Source organism: Fusarium oxysporum, chromosome II (assembly GCF_013085055.1).
Source record: "Fusarium oxysporum Fo47 chromosome II, complete sequence".
Lineage (NCBI taxonomy): Eukaryota > Fungi > Ascomycota > Sordariomycetes > Hypocreales > Nectriaceae > Fusarium > Fusarium oxysporum.
This window is the reverse complement of record NC_072841.1, coordinates 5,389,746-5,411,012: the sequence shown is the minus strand read 5'-3', so window position 1 is coordinate 5,411,012 and position 21,267 is coordinate 5,389,746. Positions and strand designations below refer to the sequence as shown.

The 21,267-nt window shown below is 40.7% G+C and overlaps 4 protein-coding genes across 4 annotated transcripts; 2 read left to right on the top strand and 2 right to left on the bottom strand.

Annotated features, from left to right (window-relative positions):
* Nucleotides 1-2,487: 2,487 nt before the first annotated feature.
* Nucleotides 2,488-3,948, bottom strand: FOBCDRAFT_257830 (uncharacterized protein; the record flags this gene model as incomplete). Its single annotated transcript, XM_059611210.1, has 2 exons — nucleotides 2,488-3,296; nucleotides 3,435-3,948. The coding sequence occupies 2 exons, from the start codon at nucleotides 3,946-3,948 to the stop codon at nucleotides 2,488-2,490; spliced, it is 1,323 nt and encodes a 440-aa protein (XP_059464303.1).
* Nucleotides 3,949-9,548: 5,600 nt separating this feature from the next.
* On the bottom strand, nucleotides 9,549-11,145 carry FOBCDRAFT_316394 (uncharacterized protein; the record flags this gene model as incomplete). The annotated part of the gene is made up of 1 exon (XM_054703564.2): nucleotides 9,549-11,145. The coding sequence occupies one exon, from the start codon at nucleotides 11,143-11,145 to the stop codon at nucleotides 9,667-9,669; it is 1,479 nt and encodes a 492-aa protein (XP_054559539.1). The 3' UTR covers nucleotides 9,549-9,666.
* A 690-nt stretch (nucleotides 11,146-11,835) lies between these two features.
* Nucleotides 11,836-14,159, top strand: FOBCDRAFT_156233 (uncharacterized protein; the record flags this gene model as incomplete). The annotated part of the gene is made up of 3 exons (XM_059608377.1): nucleotides 11,836-11,961; nucleotides 12,534-13,167; nucleotides 13,216-14,159. Coding segments are annotated over 3 exons (1,704 nt in total), but the record flags the coding sequence as incomplete, so codon positions are not given.
* A 1,965-nt stretch (nucleotides 14,160-16,124) lies between these two features.
* Nucleotides 16,125-18,410, top strand: FOBCDRAFT_197845 (uncharacterized protein; the record flags this gene model as incomplete). The annotated part of the gene is made up of 2 exons (XM_054703562.2): nucleotides 16,125-16,639; nucleotides 16,682-18,410. The coding sequence occupies 2 exons, from the start codon at nucleotides 16,125-16,127 to the stop codon at nucleotides 18,408-18,410; spliced, it is 2,244 nt and encodes a 747-aa protein (XP_054559537.2).
* Between the last annotated feature and the right edge of the window lie 2,857 nt (nucleotides 18,411-21,267).

Here is a 21,267-nt window from a genome sequence, read left to right as displayed (position 1 = left end):
TTAGCCCTACTTAATAAAAGATTATAATATAATTTAAATAATTAAAAAAACTCTCTTAAGCACTAAGTAAAGTAATTATAATAAGCTTTATATAATAGCTATTAAAATTAAAATAACTTAAATAATTAAAAATAATATTACCTATATTAGGCTAGCCCTTTTTAGCTATAAGGTGTTCTAGCTTATATAATTATATCTTTATATCCCTTAGATTAGTAATGCCTTTTTTAATACTAAGATAAAAAGCCTTAAGACTTTTAAATAGGTATTAAATAGAGGCTACTTATAGAGAAGATAAAATAAGTTCTTAAAGAAACTTTATAGCAGCTTATATAATAAATGCCTTTATAATATTAGGAAGTAGGTAATAGAGATACTACTTTTATTAAAGGAGATTAATAACCTATAAAGACTAGGCTAATTATAATCTTAAACTATAGCATAAAGGTAAGGGGGATAATATATTATAATATCTAGGATAAAAGAGGGGTAATTATAAGGTTTTATAGTAAAATATAAAGAAAATATATTAAGTTTTATATAAGTTTAATTACCTAAAGTTAAAGATTATTAGTATTAGTAATATAAAGAGGGTTAAATAACTTATAAGATATAATATATAAAAGACTTAATAAATTAGCTAAATATTAGTATATTATTAATATAAATAAGAGAGAATAATTAGTATAAGGTTAGAAAGGCAAGGAAAATTAAAATTATTATAGCTTAGAAATTAAAAATAAATTATAATAATTTAGGTAATTAATATAAAAGGCTAGTTAATTTTTTTATTTATTATTAATAAAAGCTAATATTACCTTTCAAATTAGTATTAAGAATATAACTTCCTAAGTAATTAAGTTATTATAATAAGCTAAAATAAATAAATAAATAATAAGCTAGGTCTTAAGTAATTAAAATACTTTAATTACTTTATAACTAATAAATTAATTAGTTTTTATTATTTTTTAATCCTTAATAATTATAAAAGTTATTATTTTACTAATTTTAAGAGATATTATAAGAAGAATAAGGTTATTATATTTTATATACTTACTTATATATCTTATTTACTTTAATCTCTTAATATTAAGTATTTTATTATATTAAAAATAATATATAATTAAGAAATAAAGTATTTAATTAAATACTTTATAACTTATATTTTAAAGACTAAGTTCTTCCTAGCCTTTTATATTATATTTTAATCTATTTTTATAAAAAATAATATCTAAGGAGGTTTTAAAGAGGCTAAGCTTACTTTTTTGAACTTAAAAAATATAATCTTAAAGCTTAATATATAGTTATAGCCTTTAATATTACTTAAGGAGGCTATTAAATTATTAAGCCTTTAAACTTTAAAAACCCTATTAATAATAATTAAGGCCTAATCTTAGTTTAAATAACTTAAAAGGCAAATTAAAAGGTATAAAAATAGCTCCCTAGAGTTAATAATTAAAGCTTTAAAGTCTAATACTAAAGTAGTAAAGGCAGCTATATATTAATTAACCTTAATAGAGGCTAGGTTAAAGAATCTTAAATAAGTAAATAAAATACTAAGCTAGTATTAAAAGGCAAAAAGAATTAAATTATAGAAAGGGAGGGCTATAATTATATAGGAAGTATTATAAGTAATTAATTAGATAAATATTAATATATAGGTAATAGCTAAATTATTAAAAAGTAGTAGTTTAGAAAGGTTAATATAACTAGGTATTTAGTATTATAATATATATAATAAAGGCAGGTATAATATAAGGGCCTGCCAGGTAGTTATTAAGATATCTAGGGAAGAGTATAATAAGTAGTTTTAATTAATTAGATAGTTTATAGTGTTTTTATTATAATACCTAACTTAAGGGTTAAGAAAAATGGCTTACTTACTTATCTGACTTACTTACTTATTATATATATTAATATAGTTTTATTTTATATATATTTTTTATTAGATTTAAATTTAAATTTATCTTATAGCTAAAATAGGATTTTCTAAAGTTAATAAGCTAGGTATAATACTTAATAACACTAACTATTACTTCTTTATATTTTAGTTATACTTATACCTAAGAAGATTAGGGTCTATATTAAATCTATAACGTTAAAGGTTAGCACCTCTGGAAAACCTAAATCCTTATATCGTCTTAACCATGTTTCGTGATCCACTTTCTCATCTGTGAATGCAGGGAGCAGTCCGACACATCGGTGCCGCGACCTCAACCCTTCGCATGGACGAGTAATGATCGCGTGTTTGTACGTAATGGGCATATTGGAAGAAACCGGATGAGTAAGGCGGAAGTAATTTTCATCAGGAAAGGAGTTGTTTGCCAGCTCAGAGGAAGATATCATTCCGAGAAGATCAGTCTTACCTATGGTAACAAGGACAGGAGTCCAGACCTTTTTGGACCACAGATAGGCACTGACGCCGATTCCACAGCTGATCAAAGCGCCCAAGCGGACCAAGGTCTTACTGAATTTCGAAGGGTTGGTTTAAATAAGATCCCTCTTAAACGAGTCGGAATCCATCTGCATGCCACCTCCATCAAAAATCCCTAGGACCATGAGGTTGAGGAATTGAATTGCATTGTTATGGCGTAGATTGTCATTTCTGGATAACTCTTCGTCCTCGGCCTCGGAAATGACTTTAACGTCCGGCCAGGCCTCGTGCAGACTTAATTCGCCTCTTCCAGCGAGCCCCCAGGCAGACTTTGAGAACTCGAGGCTCCCTTCCAAGATCCGTAAGATGGTTGACATGTCGCTTGATTCAATGCTGCGAACCACGACCGGGCCTAGTTCGACTCCTAGTGTACAATCTGCATCGTGCTGAAGGGCACCGTCAGTCGCCAGCCCAAACAATTTGACCAGATCTCCCAGGAGTTCTGGTTCAGGTACATTCGAAGTTTCCAATGAATCACCCTGTTCTCCCACCATGCCAGCCATAATCTTGGGTAGGGTTGCGCGATTTGCATGCCTTGCTTGGGCAAAGCAATCTCGAAAAAGCGGTCCGAAACCCATTTGTCGCACCATTTGAGGTGATGGTGCCAAGTACCAGTCATACTGTGACATAGTGGATAGAATGAGATCTCTTGCCTTTGTGGCTCTCCGCGTACTATTGCTCTGAATAAAGAATCCCTCTTCTATAGCACCTGATAGAGACGATCCCTCAGGAAACTCCCGCAAGACCACTCCGTTGTTCAGTAAAGCAGATATAAAAGATAGTTGCTCGTCCGCCGAAGGTTTTTTGCGTTTCCCGTGCGAAGCCCATGCTCTCGAGAAGGCCCACAAGCAGTCCACGTTAGCTAATTTGTCACTTTAGCCGCCGAGAATTCTTCCCCAGTCCATGTCCATGGATGTCAAATGGCACTCTTCGCATGTGACAAACTGAATGCGATTCGAGAGTATGCTTTCCTGTAGAGGCCACAGCCTTTCCAGAATACCTTCCTTAAGCAAGTGATGCTTATGTTCGTCGGTCCAGTGCTTACGCCATCTACTAACACCAGCATTGTAGTCGCCCCAGGTCGAGAGGTTCCCAAAGGCGAGTGCGCAGCACGAAACATAACCCGACCCGTCTCGAATCACAATGGGTTTTTGAGCGTGTTCGAAGATCTGCGGGATAATAGTTGTCACTTTGATCCTTTCTTCATCCTTTGTTTGATCAATGCATAGGACATCCATCCAAAAGTAGCTGTTCCCAACAAGGTTCTGCAGGTTATGCTCCAAGAAGCGAGCCTTCGACTTGGAAACTTTGACCCGGTCTGCGATGCCGTTCAGCGTAGTCCAATGGGCGTCACCCCAGACATGTGAGAAGGCTATGTAGTGGATTTCATGAAAACCAATTTCTTCTTTTACCACCATTCCTGAAAGAAATCGACACAAAACGATAGGCTGGGGACTTTTTCGGCCCGCTCCTATGCTTGATGCTTCTTCTTGGGCCCCCGAGGTCTGGGACATCTTGGAGGCGCGAGACTCAGTGGCACCCAAGCCGCCCTTGGGGAGAGGATTGACAGAAGGAAAAAAGAGGTAATGATGGCGTCTGCGCGGGGTCGATGAAAATCCTTAAATCTGGTTGATCGGATGCGAGACACGAAAGAGAACTTGCATACATCCACTGTTTATCGCTTCAAAAGTCATAAAAGCCTAAGAGAAAATACAGTGTAGTGCTAGGCGTAATCATGGCGATTTAAGTAAATTCTATTTTCAGCCCGCTCTGTAAAACTCCCCGCGCCAGTAGGCATGAGCCGGCGTAATTATAACTCTGTAGGTTTTACGCGACCCCACTTGGTTTTCTACATATAATCTAGAAGGGGATTGGTAAATCGTGAGACAAACCGAATTATCACATGTCAAAAGAACTCGTCATGCATTCTACCATCTCGTGTGACCAACTGCTTGAGGGCTAGATATGCCTGTTATAGAACCTTTTGGCCGAAAACGACGAGGTCAATGAACGCTTTTCATATTTAGTGTGATGACTCGTCAAACATTACCGCCACTACACTAGCCCACCACAATGGATCCTCCCCTTATGCACCCCTATGGCTGATTCCTACAGCACTAGCTAAGGATGATAACCAGCTTTTGTATTCCGCATAATTGCGGGCACTGTGCAATTACAGTCTAGGCTTTCAGTCCCACTTCGAAATATCAGGATTTATCTCTTTGGGTGGCACAAGGCATCAAGGAGGTCACGACTAGGGTCAGGGGCCAATTAAAATAATTATAATAATTAGTATATTCCACCTACACCTAAATTAGTATATAATAGAGGTACTAATAGTTAGTATTATTATAAATCGCTATATTATATACTTTATAACTATACCTAGTCTTTTAGTACCTCTAATTTCCTAATATTAGCTTAAGATAGCCTCCTTTTTCCTTTCTTTTTTTAAAGGGTCTAGGCTGCCCTTACTAATAGCCTTTGTAAGCTAGGTAAGGTAAATAGCTGCTATAGTAAATATAATTAATATCTCTTTATAGGTAATTTTATTATACTTCTAGATCCTTAGTATTTTCTTCCTTTCCTAACTAACTTCTCTTTCTTATACTGCCTTTAATAATATAGGTATTAAAAATTATATTATAAATATATTCCTTCTAAGCTTTTAGTATATTATAGGGCTTTTAATAAGGCTATTAGGTTTTCTTTTATAAAACAAAGCTATTTATAAATATAACTTTAAGGAGGAAGCTTTAAAGTAATACCTATTATAAATTATAATAAGATTAATACTTATATATTATATAAGACCTTATCTAATTACTATAATCTATATAATTTATTTTATTATTATATTAAGTAGTAATAATAAATATAAGAATTATTTTAAAGCTATTCCTATTAAAAAGGCATTATAGCTTTTTTTCTTTTGCCTTTATATCTTTTTTTATTAATAACTTCCTCTTTTTTAATATATACTTGTAAGGGGCACTTATATATATAGTTAAAATAAAAAGTATTATATTATTATCCTTTTAAGTAATTTAAATCACCTAGGGGAAATAAAAAGAAATAAATTAATAAGGGAAATATAGCTAAAAGTTATTTATACCTTTTTATTTAGTATTAAGATTAATATAACCTTATTATACTTTAAAGGCATACTATTAGGAGCTTTATTAGTCTTTTTTATTCTTTTTCTTATAATATTAATACTGCAATAAAGGTATATTATACCTATAGCTTTAAAGCTAAGCTACCTAAAAAGATAGAAGAGCTATAATAATAAAAAGAGGTTATTTATAAAGATATAATATATCTAAGGAAGTAGCCTTTTTACTAGGTAAACTATAATACTTTATATAATACTAAGGGAAATCTTAATTTATAACTTTTCTTTTTTACTTACTAGCTTTAATATAAGTAAATTAATAATAATAATAATATATAATAATAACTTTATATATTAAAGCTACTAAAAAAAAAGCCCTATTAGGTAATAACCTAGACTTTAAAGCCTATTAAGGTAGGCTTTCCCTTAATAAGTATTATCTCTTTTAATCTGCCTATAAATAATATTATATACTTATTTATAATTAAATTAGTCCTTAGAAAATAAAGCTTAATTAATACCTTTTATATAAAATTAAATTACTTTTTAGCTACTTAAAAGGTCTTTAAAAAATTATTTTTATTTCTTATATTAACTTTAATATAATTAAAAGTATAAAAATAATAGCTAATTAGTTAAAACTTATATAAGGGTATAAACTTAATAATTAAGTAAAGAGGGTATTAATCTCCTAGGCTAGGTGCCTTTTAATAGTCTTTTATTAAGATTTCCCTATAAATTCCTAGGTAAATAATAATTCTAAGCTATATATAAGCTATTATAGAAGAGAGGCCTTTTTACTTAAGGATATATAAGTATTTAAAAAGAGAGGTATTTTAATTATTAATAATACTATTTTTAAGAAGATAAGAGACCTAGGAATTAGTATATTTAATTTATAACTATATAAGGGAAATAAACATAAAAAGCTAGAATAATTATAAAGGTTTTTAAGGCAGAGGGTTAATTTTAAAATTATAATATTTAAGGTTAAAAGGTTAAAAATCCTAACTGCAGCCCTCTTTAGGCAGAAAATTAGGCATAATAGTAGGGTTACTTAAAGGGGGGGTCTTAAAGCTATAATTATCTAAGCTATCTTATATCTTTAAAGAGCTTATTATTTTAATTGCAATAGGCTAGGGGCTATTTATATAAGGTTTTTAATAAATTTAGTAGTAAAAAATTACCTAGCTATCTGACGAGAACCTTATATACCCCGCAGGTACTAGCGTGGTTAGTCAGCCAAGTGGGGCAAGTAACCTTGGTGATGCCTTGTGCCACCCAAAGAGATAAGACTTTCGATAAAATAGCTAGCTTGGCCAGCGCCTTCAAGCCTCCACGTTCGCGGCCATGTGAAGGTCTCAGAACAGTGCACGCAGGTCTACTGCACTGCAGTCAGACTGAATGATTACATCCTGTCCCCGTGACTGGAATACGGACAGATGGACAATTGAATACCCCGCAGTGGTTTTCCCTCCTTCAAATGAGCGCCATGAGCGGAGCGGGATTCTCCTCCTACGAAGAACAAGAGGCCGAATCTGGTAAACAACATCCTGTTCTGCTAAAACAGCCCACTGCGGCCCGACAAACTCCGCTACTAGCGCCAGTTTCCGATCTCTTGTCGATCGCAGCACCCAGGCCTGGAGAGCATTAACTATGTGGGCTGTGACAGGGATGCATTAATCGTATCACACTCCGCCAAACTGCGCGATCTGACAAAGTTCGATGACCTTCTGGCCAAGCGTGAGTTCTGGTTCTTCCAGCTGCGCAAATCCTTTTGCAGCAACACCGGTTGACGAAATGGGACCCCAATCGCCTAGACGAGTCCATTCTCCTACCCATTTCGTACGGCTATGTTAACAATAAGGACTGCTACTTCGTCAGCCACTACTGGCTGGAACCAAATAATCCAGACCCCGCCGGTGTGGACCTGCTTGCGTTTATCGAGGACCTTGCAAGCGATAGCGAGTGGTCTTACATCTGGGTCGATTGGACATGCATGCCGCAGGGGAATAGCGGCAAGCGGTCCAACCTAGAGAATTCCTACTTCAAAATGATGCTCTAATTCATTCCGATGCTAATTCGCGACTGCGCATTTGAGTGGCGATTCCGCCTTTCCCAAACCGTGCTTGGATTTTCTATGAAGTGGCTGAATATGTCCTTACACATGCTCCGCACGTTGTAACTGATGACAACAAGCATTTCATCAACCATGTCCGGGAAATGGTCCGCCTCGACGTCAAACCGGTTCTGCAAAAGTATGAATACAAGTGCACGAATAAATCAGATGTACGCCTGGTCACCCGGTGGCTTGAGATACTCGTTATTATAGCCAGAATCTTCCCAAATGATATTGCCAGCAGGCAGGGAGTCGTAGACAATCTCAACAGGCCTTATATTGGGAGCTTTTCTAGTCCAGCTATAGACCTAGAGATTAACAAAGTGGCGGGTATTGTGTACCATAAAGGATGTATCATCCGTTTTACCCCTGTATTTCATATAACGTCTCATGTATCTACTAACTTGTGGGATAAGGGTTCTCGCGAGAAAGGAGAGGATGAATGGTAAAATATTTGTTGAAGATGAGGCTCCGTGATAGTGTTACTAATAAAATAAATATACATATGTTGGCAATATGCACCCCCTCGCAAGGGCAATGTATTATCAAGTTGTGGATATCAAACTGCTTAATATGAACATAACCCATAACTGTACTGTATCGACAAGAACTCTATGTTGTCCTAGAAAAGAGTCGATCGGGGATGCTCACACATTTCAGGCAATAATGCAGGACAGACTAAATTAAAATGGGTCCTTATCAATCGTATAGCAATTATTCAGCCCTAGGCCATCATGCTACAAGAATCACCACTCACGCAATACCACTTAGTCAAAACATGTCGAAGGTCAGTTAAATCAGCTAAACGAGCAATCAAGGCGTCGATAAAATGATTAAATCGCGCCGGAGGAAGATAAATTCGTTGTCAAACTGAAGAAAGGCGAGTGTAGCCGCAATCCACCCACATTCACGCACACATCAACGCACTCATCGCAGCCCCTGACCTTTGTATGGCCATGATACCCCAGATTGAGGCTTTTCCAGTAGCCATTTTGATAAGAATGAATGAGGGTCATTTTGTTGATTGGACCTATGTGATTTGGACGAATCGGTATTAGCTGATGGCGGCAACACTATGTCGTTTCGTACCTCTAAGAGACAACCATCCGATTGCGGTCTAGCTACTTCAGTCCCTAGAGATCGAAAGCTTTCGCCTTTATATCAGGATTAGTGCGATTTGTACTACAAATACGTCTCAATTCAAGATAACCCAATCTAGGTCAACGACCTTCTTCAGTTGAGGAATGATGTACCTAAGCGAACCGTATATAACCATTTTCAACTATCTTAAATAGCTGTCATAAGCCTTTGGAGGTTTGTGAAGACCAGATCAATCAGGTTAAATACTTCTTTTGTTAACTTTAGCTTCTCTGGTCTCTTAATTGCTTAGGACCTACAAAAGGAGGGCTATTATGATGCTGTCACATATGAATTTAGTAGCAATTATGCCGTACCCAATAACAAATCCGGCAACACAATCAAAGTAACAATAAGTAGTGCCTACTAGGGTCTCGGCCTCCGAAGCGCTGTGTGCTGGGCATATCCGGGAAACGAGCTCGAGTGACTTTGTTCTCCCACCAATGTGGCCTTCAATGTTCTAGCTCAACAATCGTGCCACTTGGGGGTTCATTTGCTCATGACCACGGACTGTCCAAACTATATGCGTTTTCTAGTCTTAAACACTAATTAAGGGTCTTTTTCAAGCCAAAACGATCCATCTGTATGAAAGCCAACATCTTCATCTACCGCCTTGGGTTGCCTATTTGTTCTCAAATGAGTTGAAATATTTGTCCTTGGTTTTTCCGTAATGACGCGAATCGTGTTATGGGAATTTCGGAACGCACTATGTTAACCCGAAACTATATTTCTAATCGTATAAGTAACTCAAAACTTGATTATTTTTCAATAAATGTGATCTAGGCGACCCTTTCCTATATATATATAGAACAGGCTATAGTGACTAACCAGCAAACCCTACCACTATCATCATACACCGGGTTACTCAACCTCTTCACTGTTGCATCTTTTCCGGCGATTCTCATCTTCATAGCGCTCTTGATCATATTTATCTTTACCTTGACCGTAACTCTTTTTCGTTTCCGACGGTGCCTTTTGCTTTCCGCTTTCTCCCACACTCGCTCCCCTGTTTTCATCATCTTTCCTTTTCTTTTCCTCCCACCAGTCATTCTCCCCTCTATCCTTAGGAACATCAAGCCCTGCAGGGAAAAATTCCTTGAGCAGAGACCTGCCACATCCAGGCTGCCACGTATCAAGATCCATCAACACATCCATAACCTTTTGTCCAATGAAGATCATCTTGCCCCTTTTCAAATGGATGCCACGAGCCTCTGGCGTTCGGCTCATCGCCGCAGCGGTAGCGTTCTGGATCATGCCAACTGTCCCAACCCCGACCAAATACCATACTCTTTCTTTCAGGGCCATTACTGAGATGAGAACTGCTGCCCAAAGAAGTATGAGAATTCCACATAAGAGCCTGGTTATCCAGAAGCCTATCGGAAGGCCACGGAAGAGTTTTTCTTCGTCCCTAAGCTTTCGTTTCTTCATGTAGGATTCCATGACGTCTTTGCTGCTCGCCCGTGGCACCGCTTCGCCCCCTCCGCTTTTGTACCATTGAAAACACCTAACACCTAGCCAGGTCCCATTCCACACAGTGACAATGCCCTTCTCTTTCATGTATTCCTTAAAGGCTTCTGTCCGAGAAACCTTTACCTCCTTGCCACTTTCATCCACGTACCTCACGCACCATTTGAATTCGTTCCATGACCTTGGTTGGCGTGGTCCTTCTGCCGCGGCTAGATCTTCGATATCCAAGCTACCCACTTTCCCCAGAATCACTACCACATGGCGCGACCCATTCCCTGTGGTAATCGCTATCCTTTTTGCCGATTTAACCCGACAGGCCAACTTCTCCACTTTCCATTGAGGTAATGCCGCCGTTGCAACGGCTCCGATAGTTCCCAATACGGTAATCATCAAAGGACCCCAGTCACCAAAGCATTTCAATGGTATGATAGTGATGCCGAGTTGAATGAGAATGGCCCCCAATCCAAACCATCTTGATTTGCCCCCTGCCAGAAACTTTCCACCAGGAGTATCGACGGCTTCATAAACCTCAACCCGCAATGCTTCATTCGTAAGCGGCTTTTCCAGATCTCGCAATAATCGACCAACAATCCAAGATCTGTTTGTTCGTGTATAGCCGTTTTCGAGATTGATAACTTTACAGGCGTAGTCTGCGGGTGGCATCAAACGTCCATCGCCGACCAAGACACTTATGGTAGAGAATGCGTACGACACCCAGCCGAAGCTAAAACAGATGGGGACGAAAGATGGTCCGGTGAGTTGGGCAAGTGCTGACTGTATGACGGGGCCTCCGATTATCATCAAGAGGGACATGAAGCCAGCTGGATTGCGCCATTGCCCAGCAAGGGCAGAGGCGGTGGAATTGTCTGCCATCAAGACTCTACGTTAGGCTCATAGCTCTCTGTTCTTGTTGGAAAGCCTCTGCAACTATGGATTTGCAAGTGACCAAGGTGGACTTGAGAAATGATAGAGCATATGGTAATTAAGGGATGTGAGCGCCCAGGGCATGTGATTCCTACCCCGCATGCATCTACAACAATGACGCTAAATATTATACCAGGCCCAATGAGTGCTAATGCATCAAGTCTTTGATTTCCCGTCGAAAATTGGCGGCATAGGGGCGGAGCTAAAGTAATGGCTGGGTTACACTTGAATGGAGCGTACATCCGACGAGGCGGCCTGCCATGACATAATCCGGTCAGGTGGTAAAAGGGCGGTTGGTGGGTGATGTTATAGAGCCACGGCCCACGTGAACCCAATCGAGGCTCACGCCCCTACCACAGGCTTTACTTCCGTCTTTTCTCGGAGGTTCACTCATTGCTTGTTTGTGGCTTCTCGAACATGGCCAGCTGTGTCATGTAGCTGAGAGTCAGGAAGGACCTCCAGTGGTGGGTTTAATGGAGCAGGCTTAGCAGCGCGGCGAGGTTCTCAACACCGCCCGCAGGATCAGGCATGGTTCCAACGAAAGCAAATTTCAACGATAAAAGTAGCTATTCCCGTCCCTCGTGCAGTCATCGATATCTACTACAACGTGAAACGGACATCAGCCTGCTTTTGAGCAGCATGGATCACCTTGTTGGCCCGTCAAGGCCATACAAGACTCTCAAAATACCCTTTCTCGGGGAAATGTACGATGAGCTCGGTTTTGACGGCTATCCTTCTCGCAAGCAGTGGACAATTGCCGATCTCGTCAAGAGTGCTTGTTCTTTCGACCAGGCCGCCGTCCTGCAGAGGACCACAGTCCAAGATGCTGTTAGATACCTACGGGCGCTCAGTACCTGTGCTGTTGAGAACAAATACACAGTACTACTCAATGATTCTATTGAGTTGCTCGATACCTTGATTGGTGAGTTATCTGATTTCACCGGTTAGGGCATGACCACAAATCTTCCTATTGTCTAAGAGCCCCATAATAGCAGATTTCTAATATAGTAACAATAGTCGACCATAATTCCACTGTTGCTGCTGGAGAATTGGCTCCTACATCCGTCTCAAGCGTACAAAACCCACCCACCCTCAGTGACGCACTCCGGTGCATGCTCTCAAAGCACGACGAGCTAAAATCAACTGGACGGTATGATGAGGCGGCTACAGTATGGCAGAAAGATAAGCCATTACTATTGAAGCTATCGGTGTTCATTCCCAATAATGCCGGGAAACTTAGTGAAGATGGCTTAAGCATTCAGGAAGGACTCTGTCTCCTTCCTTATTTGGATTTCGCCGTAAGCCACATGTGCGAACCGTACATCCTAGATGTACAGAAGGATGGACAGAGGTCGACAAGAGCTGCCTATGGCTTCCTGCAAAGCTGGTTATACTTTGGCACTTTGCATGAGATCTTTGGTATTTTAAACATCAAAATCGACCTGACAAACTATATCAACGACGAGGAAGGGTCTATCACAACTAGACACCTGACCACACATTTGTCCCTGTGGGCTGAAAAGGAAAAAAAGGCTTCTGCCGAAAGCCGAACTCAGCGAATTGAGAGCATTGACGCTGTTCTGCGGACCGCCATGGCTATGGTGAACGATTTTGAAGACGATAGCCGTCCGTTGCCAGCATCATCAATCGTCTTCTCAATAGGAATGCTACTATTAACATTGAGAAATGCCGCATTTCGGATTTATGATCTTGCATTGGGGTATCCTCGTACGAAGAATTGCAAATTTCTTGGATCGTTGTTTGAATCGGCGGGCTGGTGTCCATATCAAGTCGCCAAGCTCCAGGACTTGTACCATCCCTGGTCCCAGTACTATGCGTACCTCCTTGGTTCACCGGGAGACTTGAGAAGGCATTCGCAGTGTCAAAGAGAGAGCTGTGTTGCCAATCAGGTAACAGAAGTACTCTATGAAACTAAGCACATTGCGGTCAAAGACGGAAAGTGTCAGCTATGTTATCTCATCAATGGTTTCATGGATGAAAGCGGGAATCTTGATACAGGCCCCCCCGACGAGGACCTGCATTGGGTGCCGGACATGCAAACCGTGATAGACATCCTCGAAAAAGGCAGGATTCCTATCATATCGGTCTCAAACATTTACCTCGGTGGCATGGACTTGCAGCCTGAGATAATTGAGTACCGAACCGATATGCGATTCGTTGCAATATCACATGTTTGGGCAGATGGACGAGGCAATCCTCACAGGAACAGTCTCCCGTGGTGCCAGCTGTTAGAGTTACGACGGTATCTTGCGCCCTTGCAACCGGGGGGAGAATTGGACAGGCACTATTTTTGGATTGATACGTTGTGTGTCCCTCTCCGCCCGTCCGCTTCACGGAGGTTAGCAATTGTCAACATGCGTCAAACATACCAACAGGCTCATGCAGTATTGGTTCTCGACAGTGGACTCATTGCATCTAAACGTCCACCTTCAACCTTAGAATGTTTGGCGCAAATTGCGCTTAGTAACTGGGGGAGCCGACTGTGGACCTTCCAGGAAGCAAATCTAGCCAAAGATCTCCGTTGCGTGTTTAGTGGCAACGAAATCGTGGATATGAACGATCTGATGCCCTCAGAACAAGATTTGGCAGACCAGTCTGCTGACCTGAACGGCTTTGTTAGTAAGGTGAGGATTGAGTTACTTGAGAATTCGTCGTGGATTATGCATCTTCATGGAACTCCCTATTTTAACCCGTTCTTATCTATTTGGTATGGTATTTCATGGCGCACCACTAGCAAGCCGGAGGACGAAACAATCTGCGTTGGCACATTGCTTGGACTTGACGTAGGCAAAATCACCGAAACGCCCACTGCACCAGACCACCAAATTACCCAGATGAAGCGACTCTTGACACTTCAGGGAAGATTTCCGGACAGCATCATATTCGGGGACTTTGCAAGGATGCACGAAGATGGCTTCAGATGGGGACCGCAGTCGTTTCTAGTACATGGTCGGTTGAACTATATCAAACACCCTACTGTTGGGCCTTTCAAAAGCTCAAAACTCACAGACAGGGGCTTGCTGGTGAAATTCCCTGGCCTGATATTGCCCTCAGCCACAGCTCAGATACCGATTGTCGACCAGAAGATGTTTGGGCTGAAGATTTCTACTGGGTCTATAGCGGAAGCGGAAGGGCCAGAGGACAAGATACTCAAGTTCCTTACCGTGACTCTGGTCATTCCAAAAGGCGACCATGCGGACAATTGGGACTTTACCAATCAAATCAGTCTTGCTATCATTTTAGATAGCCCTTTGCAGACGGTCCCAACCGATTCGGATCTCAGCCATAATCAAAGAGTCGGTGCTTTGGTATCAATGTACGCAATGGAGGGGGGCGTGCGGTACTCACGTTTTCTGTGCTTGGTAAACACAAAGAATGTACAATTTAAAGGGAGTGACACTTTCCTTGACGAGTTCACTTCGCCTTGGGTCAGGGAAATGGTCGAAGGGGAACTGATTGATAACGTAACGCTTCTGAATAATGAGCAGGACTGGTGCGTTGGATGACATGCAAACCTTTCTGGGAGCAATATGGGCGGAACTGTCCTAAGGTTACTGGCCCAGTCGAATTTTTTGACATCTGTTTTTGATAAGCGGGAATGGCTTCAAATCCAGCATCGGCTAAGGTTGCGAGAGCTGTGGGGTCTAGTCGTAAGAATATCTATAAAATAGCTACTTAAAAAAGGAAAAATTATTAAAAATAAGCTAGTATTAACTAGAATAATATCAAATTAATCATTATAGTTATAAGAGGCTATATTTTCTTAAAGAATTAGAGATATTTCTTCTAGACCCTTGTAATTCTGTAATACACTGACGAACACACAGGGGGTAGAATGCACTTCGGCTACGGCATGGGTGGTGTGGGGCTACGTACTTTAGATTTGCGGCTGAGTGTGGGCTCCACTTTCCTTTTATCACGTTGTCACAGGGTAGGCATGATCTTCACGGCCTCAGGAAGTAACTGTATTAGTAATCTAGCAATATGCTTTAAGTAACTCTGCGGGATAGAATACCCTGCACAAGAAATTACTAAACAATCAATCAACACATTTTTACTGCTGCTTATCAGATTCACCTTCACCCTTTAAGCACGCTAAGTGCAACACATATTATTATTCTTAAATGCAGAGAAGGAGGGGCAATTGAAATAACCCCTCCGTCACACACTGATCAAAGAATCAAGTCGACAACCAATAATATCAAAACATTCTGCTCCACATCTTAATACGCTCACCCATCATAGCTGTATGTGCAACAGGTACGGAGGTGGAGGCTTGCGCCAGGCTGTGGGATAACTGTGATAAAGGTAGACAAGTGTCTTTTTAACATGTGACGATGATATCCATGCCACCACTCACGGGTCCTCATAAAGATCACATGAAGAACGCCAAGTGGGGCCGTGCGAAACCTACCGAGTCGTCATCAAGCCACGTCGTGCGAACCACTCTGCGATAGCTTTATGAAAACTTATGATAAAACGAAATTTACGGTAGTTTCTTATGATAGCACCTAACCCTATACTCTATTTTCTCCCCGGAGTTCCAAATTGAGAGTAGTGGGTATACCTGAGTTCTCTCTTCATGCATTTCATCCATTTAACCTCATTCAGGCAGCTCCGTCAATTCCTCAGCGTCGATGCGAGTCTAGGTCCTTGATCGCGTTCAGCCACAGTACACAGAACCTAACAGTTTCAGCCAATAGATTCGGTTGGGGCGCATGGCTGAACAAGAGCCACCCGGATTAGAGGAAACATAAATGGCCACCCAACCCTAGCCTGTCGGTAGTCCAAACTCGTAGACCGTTTTAAGCGATTATTGTAGCCGCTCTTAAGCATAGAAACAACATACGTTCCAAGATCGACACCCTAGCTACTATCGTTGATAAGCTGCCGATGAAGTCGACGAGATGGATCACCTTCCAATACCAGTAGACCCAGAATGCCCATTGCCAAAGGTCCCATGGCTCGGGATGATGTACGACGGCCATGGATTCCATAGGTATCCCGAAAGAATGGGCTGGACACGAGTGAATCATAATGGGTTGCATTATCTACTACGCGGTGATGAACTGGAAGAGGATGAAGAATTCGAGATGGCCTTTCATCAGGCATGGTTATGGACGGCGCTTTTGGTCGATATTATGCGAACATATGATGTCGTTACCAACTTCAGCGACTTCACAACCCCTCGTTTCAGCACAGAGATCAATTATCCAGAGGGGACTGTAATTTATCTCACTACACAACATTTACCTGCTTATCTCAAAGAGATGGCGAGTCGGGACCAATCATTCCCGCTAGGCGAACGGAAAAATCGGCTCGCAAATGCATTGGCAATACTTGCTGAAGCCGTAGATTTTGCATCTTGCTGTGCAGGAGCTGGAGGCTTACATTCTTCATCGCTGTCGGACGAGATTGCGCTGTAAGTTTTAGTTCTTGGCCAAACACTGCAAAATGCGATCAGATCTATGGCCCGAGACTTTTTCGACGAGACCGCGAACGGCATCTCTCAAGACATGAAGCAAGCGTTCCAGGGATTCAGTCAACTGAAGAGCAAGCTTCTTCGCCTAAAACTCCAGAGTTCTGGTTGGTGCAGAAGCAGTGTTGCGCTTTTAGAGGATCATCTTGACGTTGAAAACGTGCTGTACGCAAGTATGTTGCAGCGCAAGGGGCCTGTTAGGGACCACTCGCAATGCTCCGATCATACGTGTGTAGCGTATCAGATTGAGGAAGGAGTATACCAAACGAGACACGTCAACGGCGACTGTGGATGTGATTTCGTTATGGTGGATGTCACTAGCATAGACCGGATCCTCCAGAATGATGGCATTCCAGCCGCCATGATTTCCGCTCATGCAACGTTGGAGGTTGTCGATGTCGCTAGAGGTTCCTTACCTTATGTCTGTATCTCACATGTCTGGTCAGATGGTCTCGGGAATGAGAAGGTCAACGCATTGCCCAGGTGTCAATTACAGCGTTTACGAGAAATGTGCAACAGGATTCAAGTCGGAGGTCATGCCGACAGGCCATCCAGTGTCGAAGGGCATTCCAATCTACGGACCGGATCAGCGGGCGACCAAATGCTCATCTGGATAGACACTCTTTGCGTGCCTGTCAATTCGAATCGAAGATTGGCTCTCGAGGCCATAGGGAGGACATTCAAGGAAGCGGAGGTTGTTCTGGTCATCGATCTGGAGTTGACAAGTGTCAGTTTGAGCACCAGGTGGCAGGAGCTTTGCCTGCGCGTAGGGCTAAGCGGATGGTCTCGGCGACTTTGGACGTTCCAGGAAGCAGCTCTGGCAAAGGATCGACTGTATTTCCAGTTCAAGGAAGGACCCTTAGACCTTTGGAGGGAAACGATCGATTCATTAACGCAAGGACTTCGCGAACCCTCATTTCGCAACACGTCGGATCAAGCATGCATGTTGTTCTTCCGGCGCCGTGCGAGGCCATACTTCGAAGACGACTCGTTCCTGTTCACTTTCCTCTGGATGGCACAGTCCCTACGGTTCCGAACTACTAGCAAACAAAAGGATGAGCCATTCTGTCTTGCCTCTAGCCTCAGCCTCGATCCCTCGAGGATTTTGCAATTTAGTACAATTGAAGAAAGAATGCGAGAGTTTTGGCGGATTCTTTCAGAGATGCCTTCAACGTTGTTTTTCTTATCTTGTGCCAGACTGCAGTTTCCGGGATACCGATGGGCACCTCGAACATTCCTCGAGCCATTATCCAATCCAGTATGGCGATGGCGGGGTGAAGGAACAACAAGAATTGCCAGGTGGGACGAAAATGCGCATGGACTTCGCGTCTGCCTCCCAGGGTATCTCCTATCCTTTGCCACACCTCTCATGCCAGAAGACAAAAAGCGAGGACTTGTGATATGGGTGAGGAAGTCGACGAGCTTGGAAGACTCATTTAATGCTACACTGCGCAGTGAGGAGGATTATGCGCACGTCTGTGGACTAAGTGAAGTCATTCTTATCATCGAGAACGATGTGGATCTCCCACTGGGTTGTCTCGTGCATCGGATAGGCGAAGAACAAAATGTTGTGAGTGTGGAGTACCTGTTCGCAGTCGACATATGCCCAGTGAAAGAAATGATTAACTGGGAGTCTATTGATGCTGATAAATGGAAATGGCAAGCAGAGTGTACAAAGGAATATAGTGAAGACCAAACCTGGTGCATAGGTTAAGCTAGCTCAGGGGGTCACCAGTGAAGAGATTAGCCAGTATATGTTATGAATATCTCCTTGACAGTCATAAGGCACAAATACATCGCGGACCCACTCTTAGATTAGTCATGGTGTGAGTACATCAGAGAACTTCTAAACTTTCGCCACTAAAAACTCCCTGACGTAAATTCTAACAATACCTCCATGGCCGACGCTCCTGCAATAGCCATTGGCGACGAGGCCGGCCAGTTCAACGGCACTGACCTATAATTGAGGATCTTAGTAGAAAACAGCTATCGCGAGTAGGACGAGGATGGCACCGTTTAGCCCGATATTAAGCCCACGGACTATTGCGGCGCCCATTTTAATCCCTTTCCCATTAAACATCGCGACTTTAATTCCAGTTTCTAGCTTTATTCTATAAAGTATAGCTTCTTTATTTGCTATTGTATTTATTATGTATTACTTAACTATTCAGTATTAGTATTTTTAGCCTAGTTAAGACCACCTTTTATTAACTTATAAAATAATATACCGGCTTTAGTACTTCTGTCCTAGTTTATAAATAATACTTCTTGTAAATATAAAACACCTAGATATAAAGTAATTACTATAAGGAATATATAAGGTGGTTTTTGCAGTATTGAAATACATTTAATTAATATTAATTAGGTATTAGAACAAGTTATTATAATCTTAAAGCCGCTAAACTAATAATCTTCCCTATCTATACTTTAATACTAAAGAGTATTATTACAGGCTATATTATACACGTTAAAGAACAAACCTAAGCTATTATAATAGTTAAATAAGTTAAAACCTAGGCAATCTAGGTATAAAAGAGACCTCTGTCGTCTTAGTATAAAGACGGCCAATAAGCTAGATTATAAGAATGCTGAAAACACTATAGAAAAGCAGAAATTATTATATTTATGGCTTAAGATAAATTCATAAATGCCACAACCTTAACAAAGAGTTATTTAATCCCCGCAGGCCTATTATCCCGAGCTTAATAAGATTTATAAGTCGCGAGAGGTTAATAATAAAGGTTAGGAAAGAAGTGCAAAAGGGAAGCTGAAAAAAGATAATCCTGGAAATGAACAACACTATCATAGTCGCCGATATGAGTAGATTATGAATTAATTTTGCGCTATTTAATTGCATATAAATTAAGTAAGATATTATATGTTAAAGTTATTATGATATTTAGGGGTAGTGCATGGAAATTGGGTGTGCAGGGAAAGTGGGTATAACACACTATAGTAGTGCATATAGCTGCTTATAGGAGCATATAGTGGACCAAGCTGTAACATATAGGTTAAGTGCAGCGCTCGTTTATTAAATATATTAAGTTTATTATTTATATTTTATAAATAATAAGGGCTTAAATGATTACATATTATTTTAAGGTTATGCCATTGCATTAGAACTATTATGCTGCTCTATTAATTCCCTTTGCATAATACTTTCAATCTTCTCGTCAACACTAATCAGTATCTCATTTACTTTACCAACCAAACCAATTTGTTTCCGTTTCTTCTTGAATTGACTTTCCACAAAGCAGTGGATTAAATCCATTGCACATGTCAGGTGTTCGATGACGTTGATCATGTCCTCGGCTATCTTCTGCGATAAGGCCAACTCTTTTCTTGTTTCCGGAATCCCCCATTTAAACAGCCTCCTCTTAAGCCTTTTCTTAAACAAGAATCCCAGCTTTTCGTTATCCTCCATCTCCTTCATGCTGTGAATCTTTTTATGTAACCCTCTTAATGCCGCGTTAAGCTTTTTCATCCGCTTTCTCAGACGGGCACGATAGGTGTTAATCAGGCATGGTGGTAAAAGACGCAATCTGTGCACGCCAAGTATATCGCGGCCATGGCAAAGCTGCTTGTATATTTGCATTGCGTGGGGGTAATCCGGCCATGGACACATCACATCATGTTCCCTGCGGCAGTTTCCTGTATATCCCTCGAGAGATCTGATAGCCCGATGAAACTGTGTAGTTGCCATGGTCTAGAACATAATGTCTCTCTGATGGCGCTAGGCAGAAAACAGTTTCGTGTATAAATCGATTTCTGAAATATGAAATGCAAAAGGTCTTAATTTATGCAGTAGTGTGAGGTGAGAATCACTAAATAAGTATGTGGAGGGCAGGTGCCGAAACAAGCTTGACCTCGGGGGTTTAAGAGATATGAATGTTGTCGCGGATTTGCTTAGATGGCTGCTCCGAAAAGAAACGAGCTCGTGCGCAGAGAGCATCATGATGACGAATTTTCCGTGGCCATTTCCCGTCCTGACCCGGTACAAGTTTATAGAGGAATTTACCGAAACTATTTTATGTGACGGTGGCTTTTAACGGGGCTTACTTATCTACAGTAGTACAGATCAGAGTTCTATTAGCCCATAACTTTATCTTGATTGCCTTTAGGTGCTCCGGCTGTGCACTTAATGCTCGGGGCGCGAGACATGTCTTCTTACTTTCTGGTATCTGCTAAATTATTAAAATTACTTGCCTGTCTTTATTCTGTAATTTATATTGCGCAGTAGTACTAGGTAAAAAGTATATTTTTATATAACTTTATTATTCTTTTGATTAAGATAAGAGTTTTTCTCGGGTTTATATCTCAAGATAATTTTATCTAGGACTTTCAGACTAATAGTCTGAATCCTAAAGATAAGAGGGATTCCCAGTTTTTTAACATATTCTATATCTAACAAGGAGTAAGATTTTAATCACAGGAGGGTAGAGCAATTGCCTTTCGGTAGAAAGAGTGGCTATAAGGAGCATGATTAGCCATAAACATTAGAGTTTATTTCCATACCATCAATTCTCCGTGAAGTCGTGGTCAAGGTCTTATTCAATGCATGTAACCCTAGC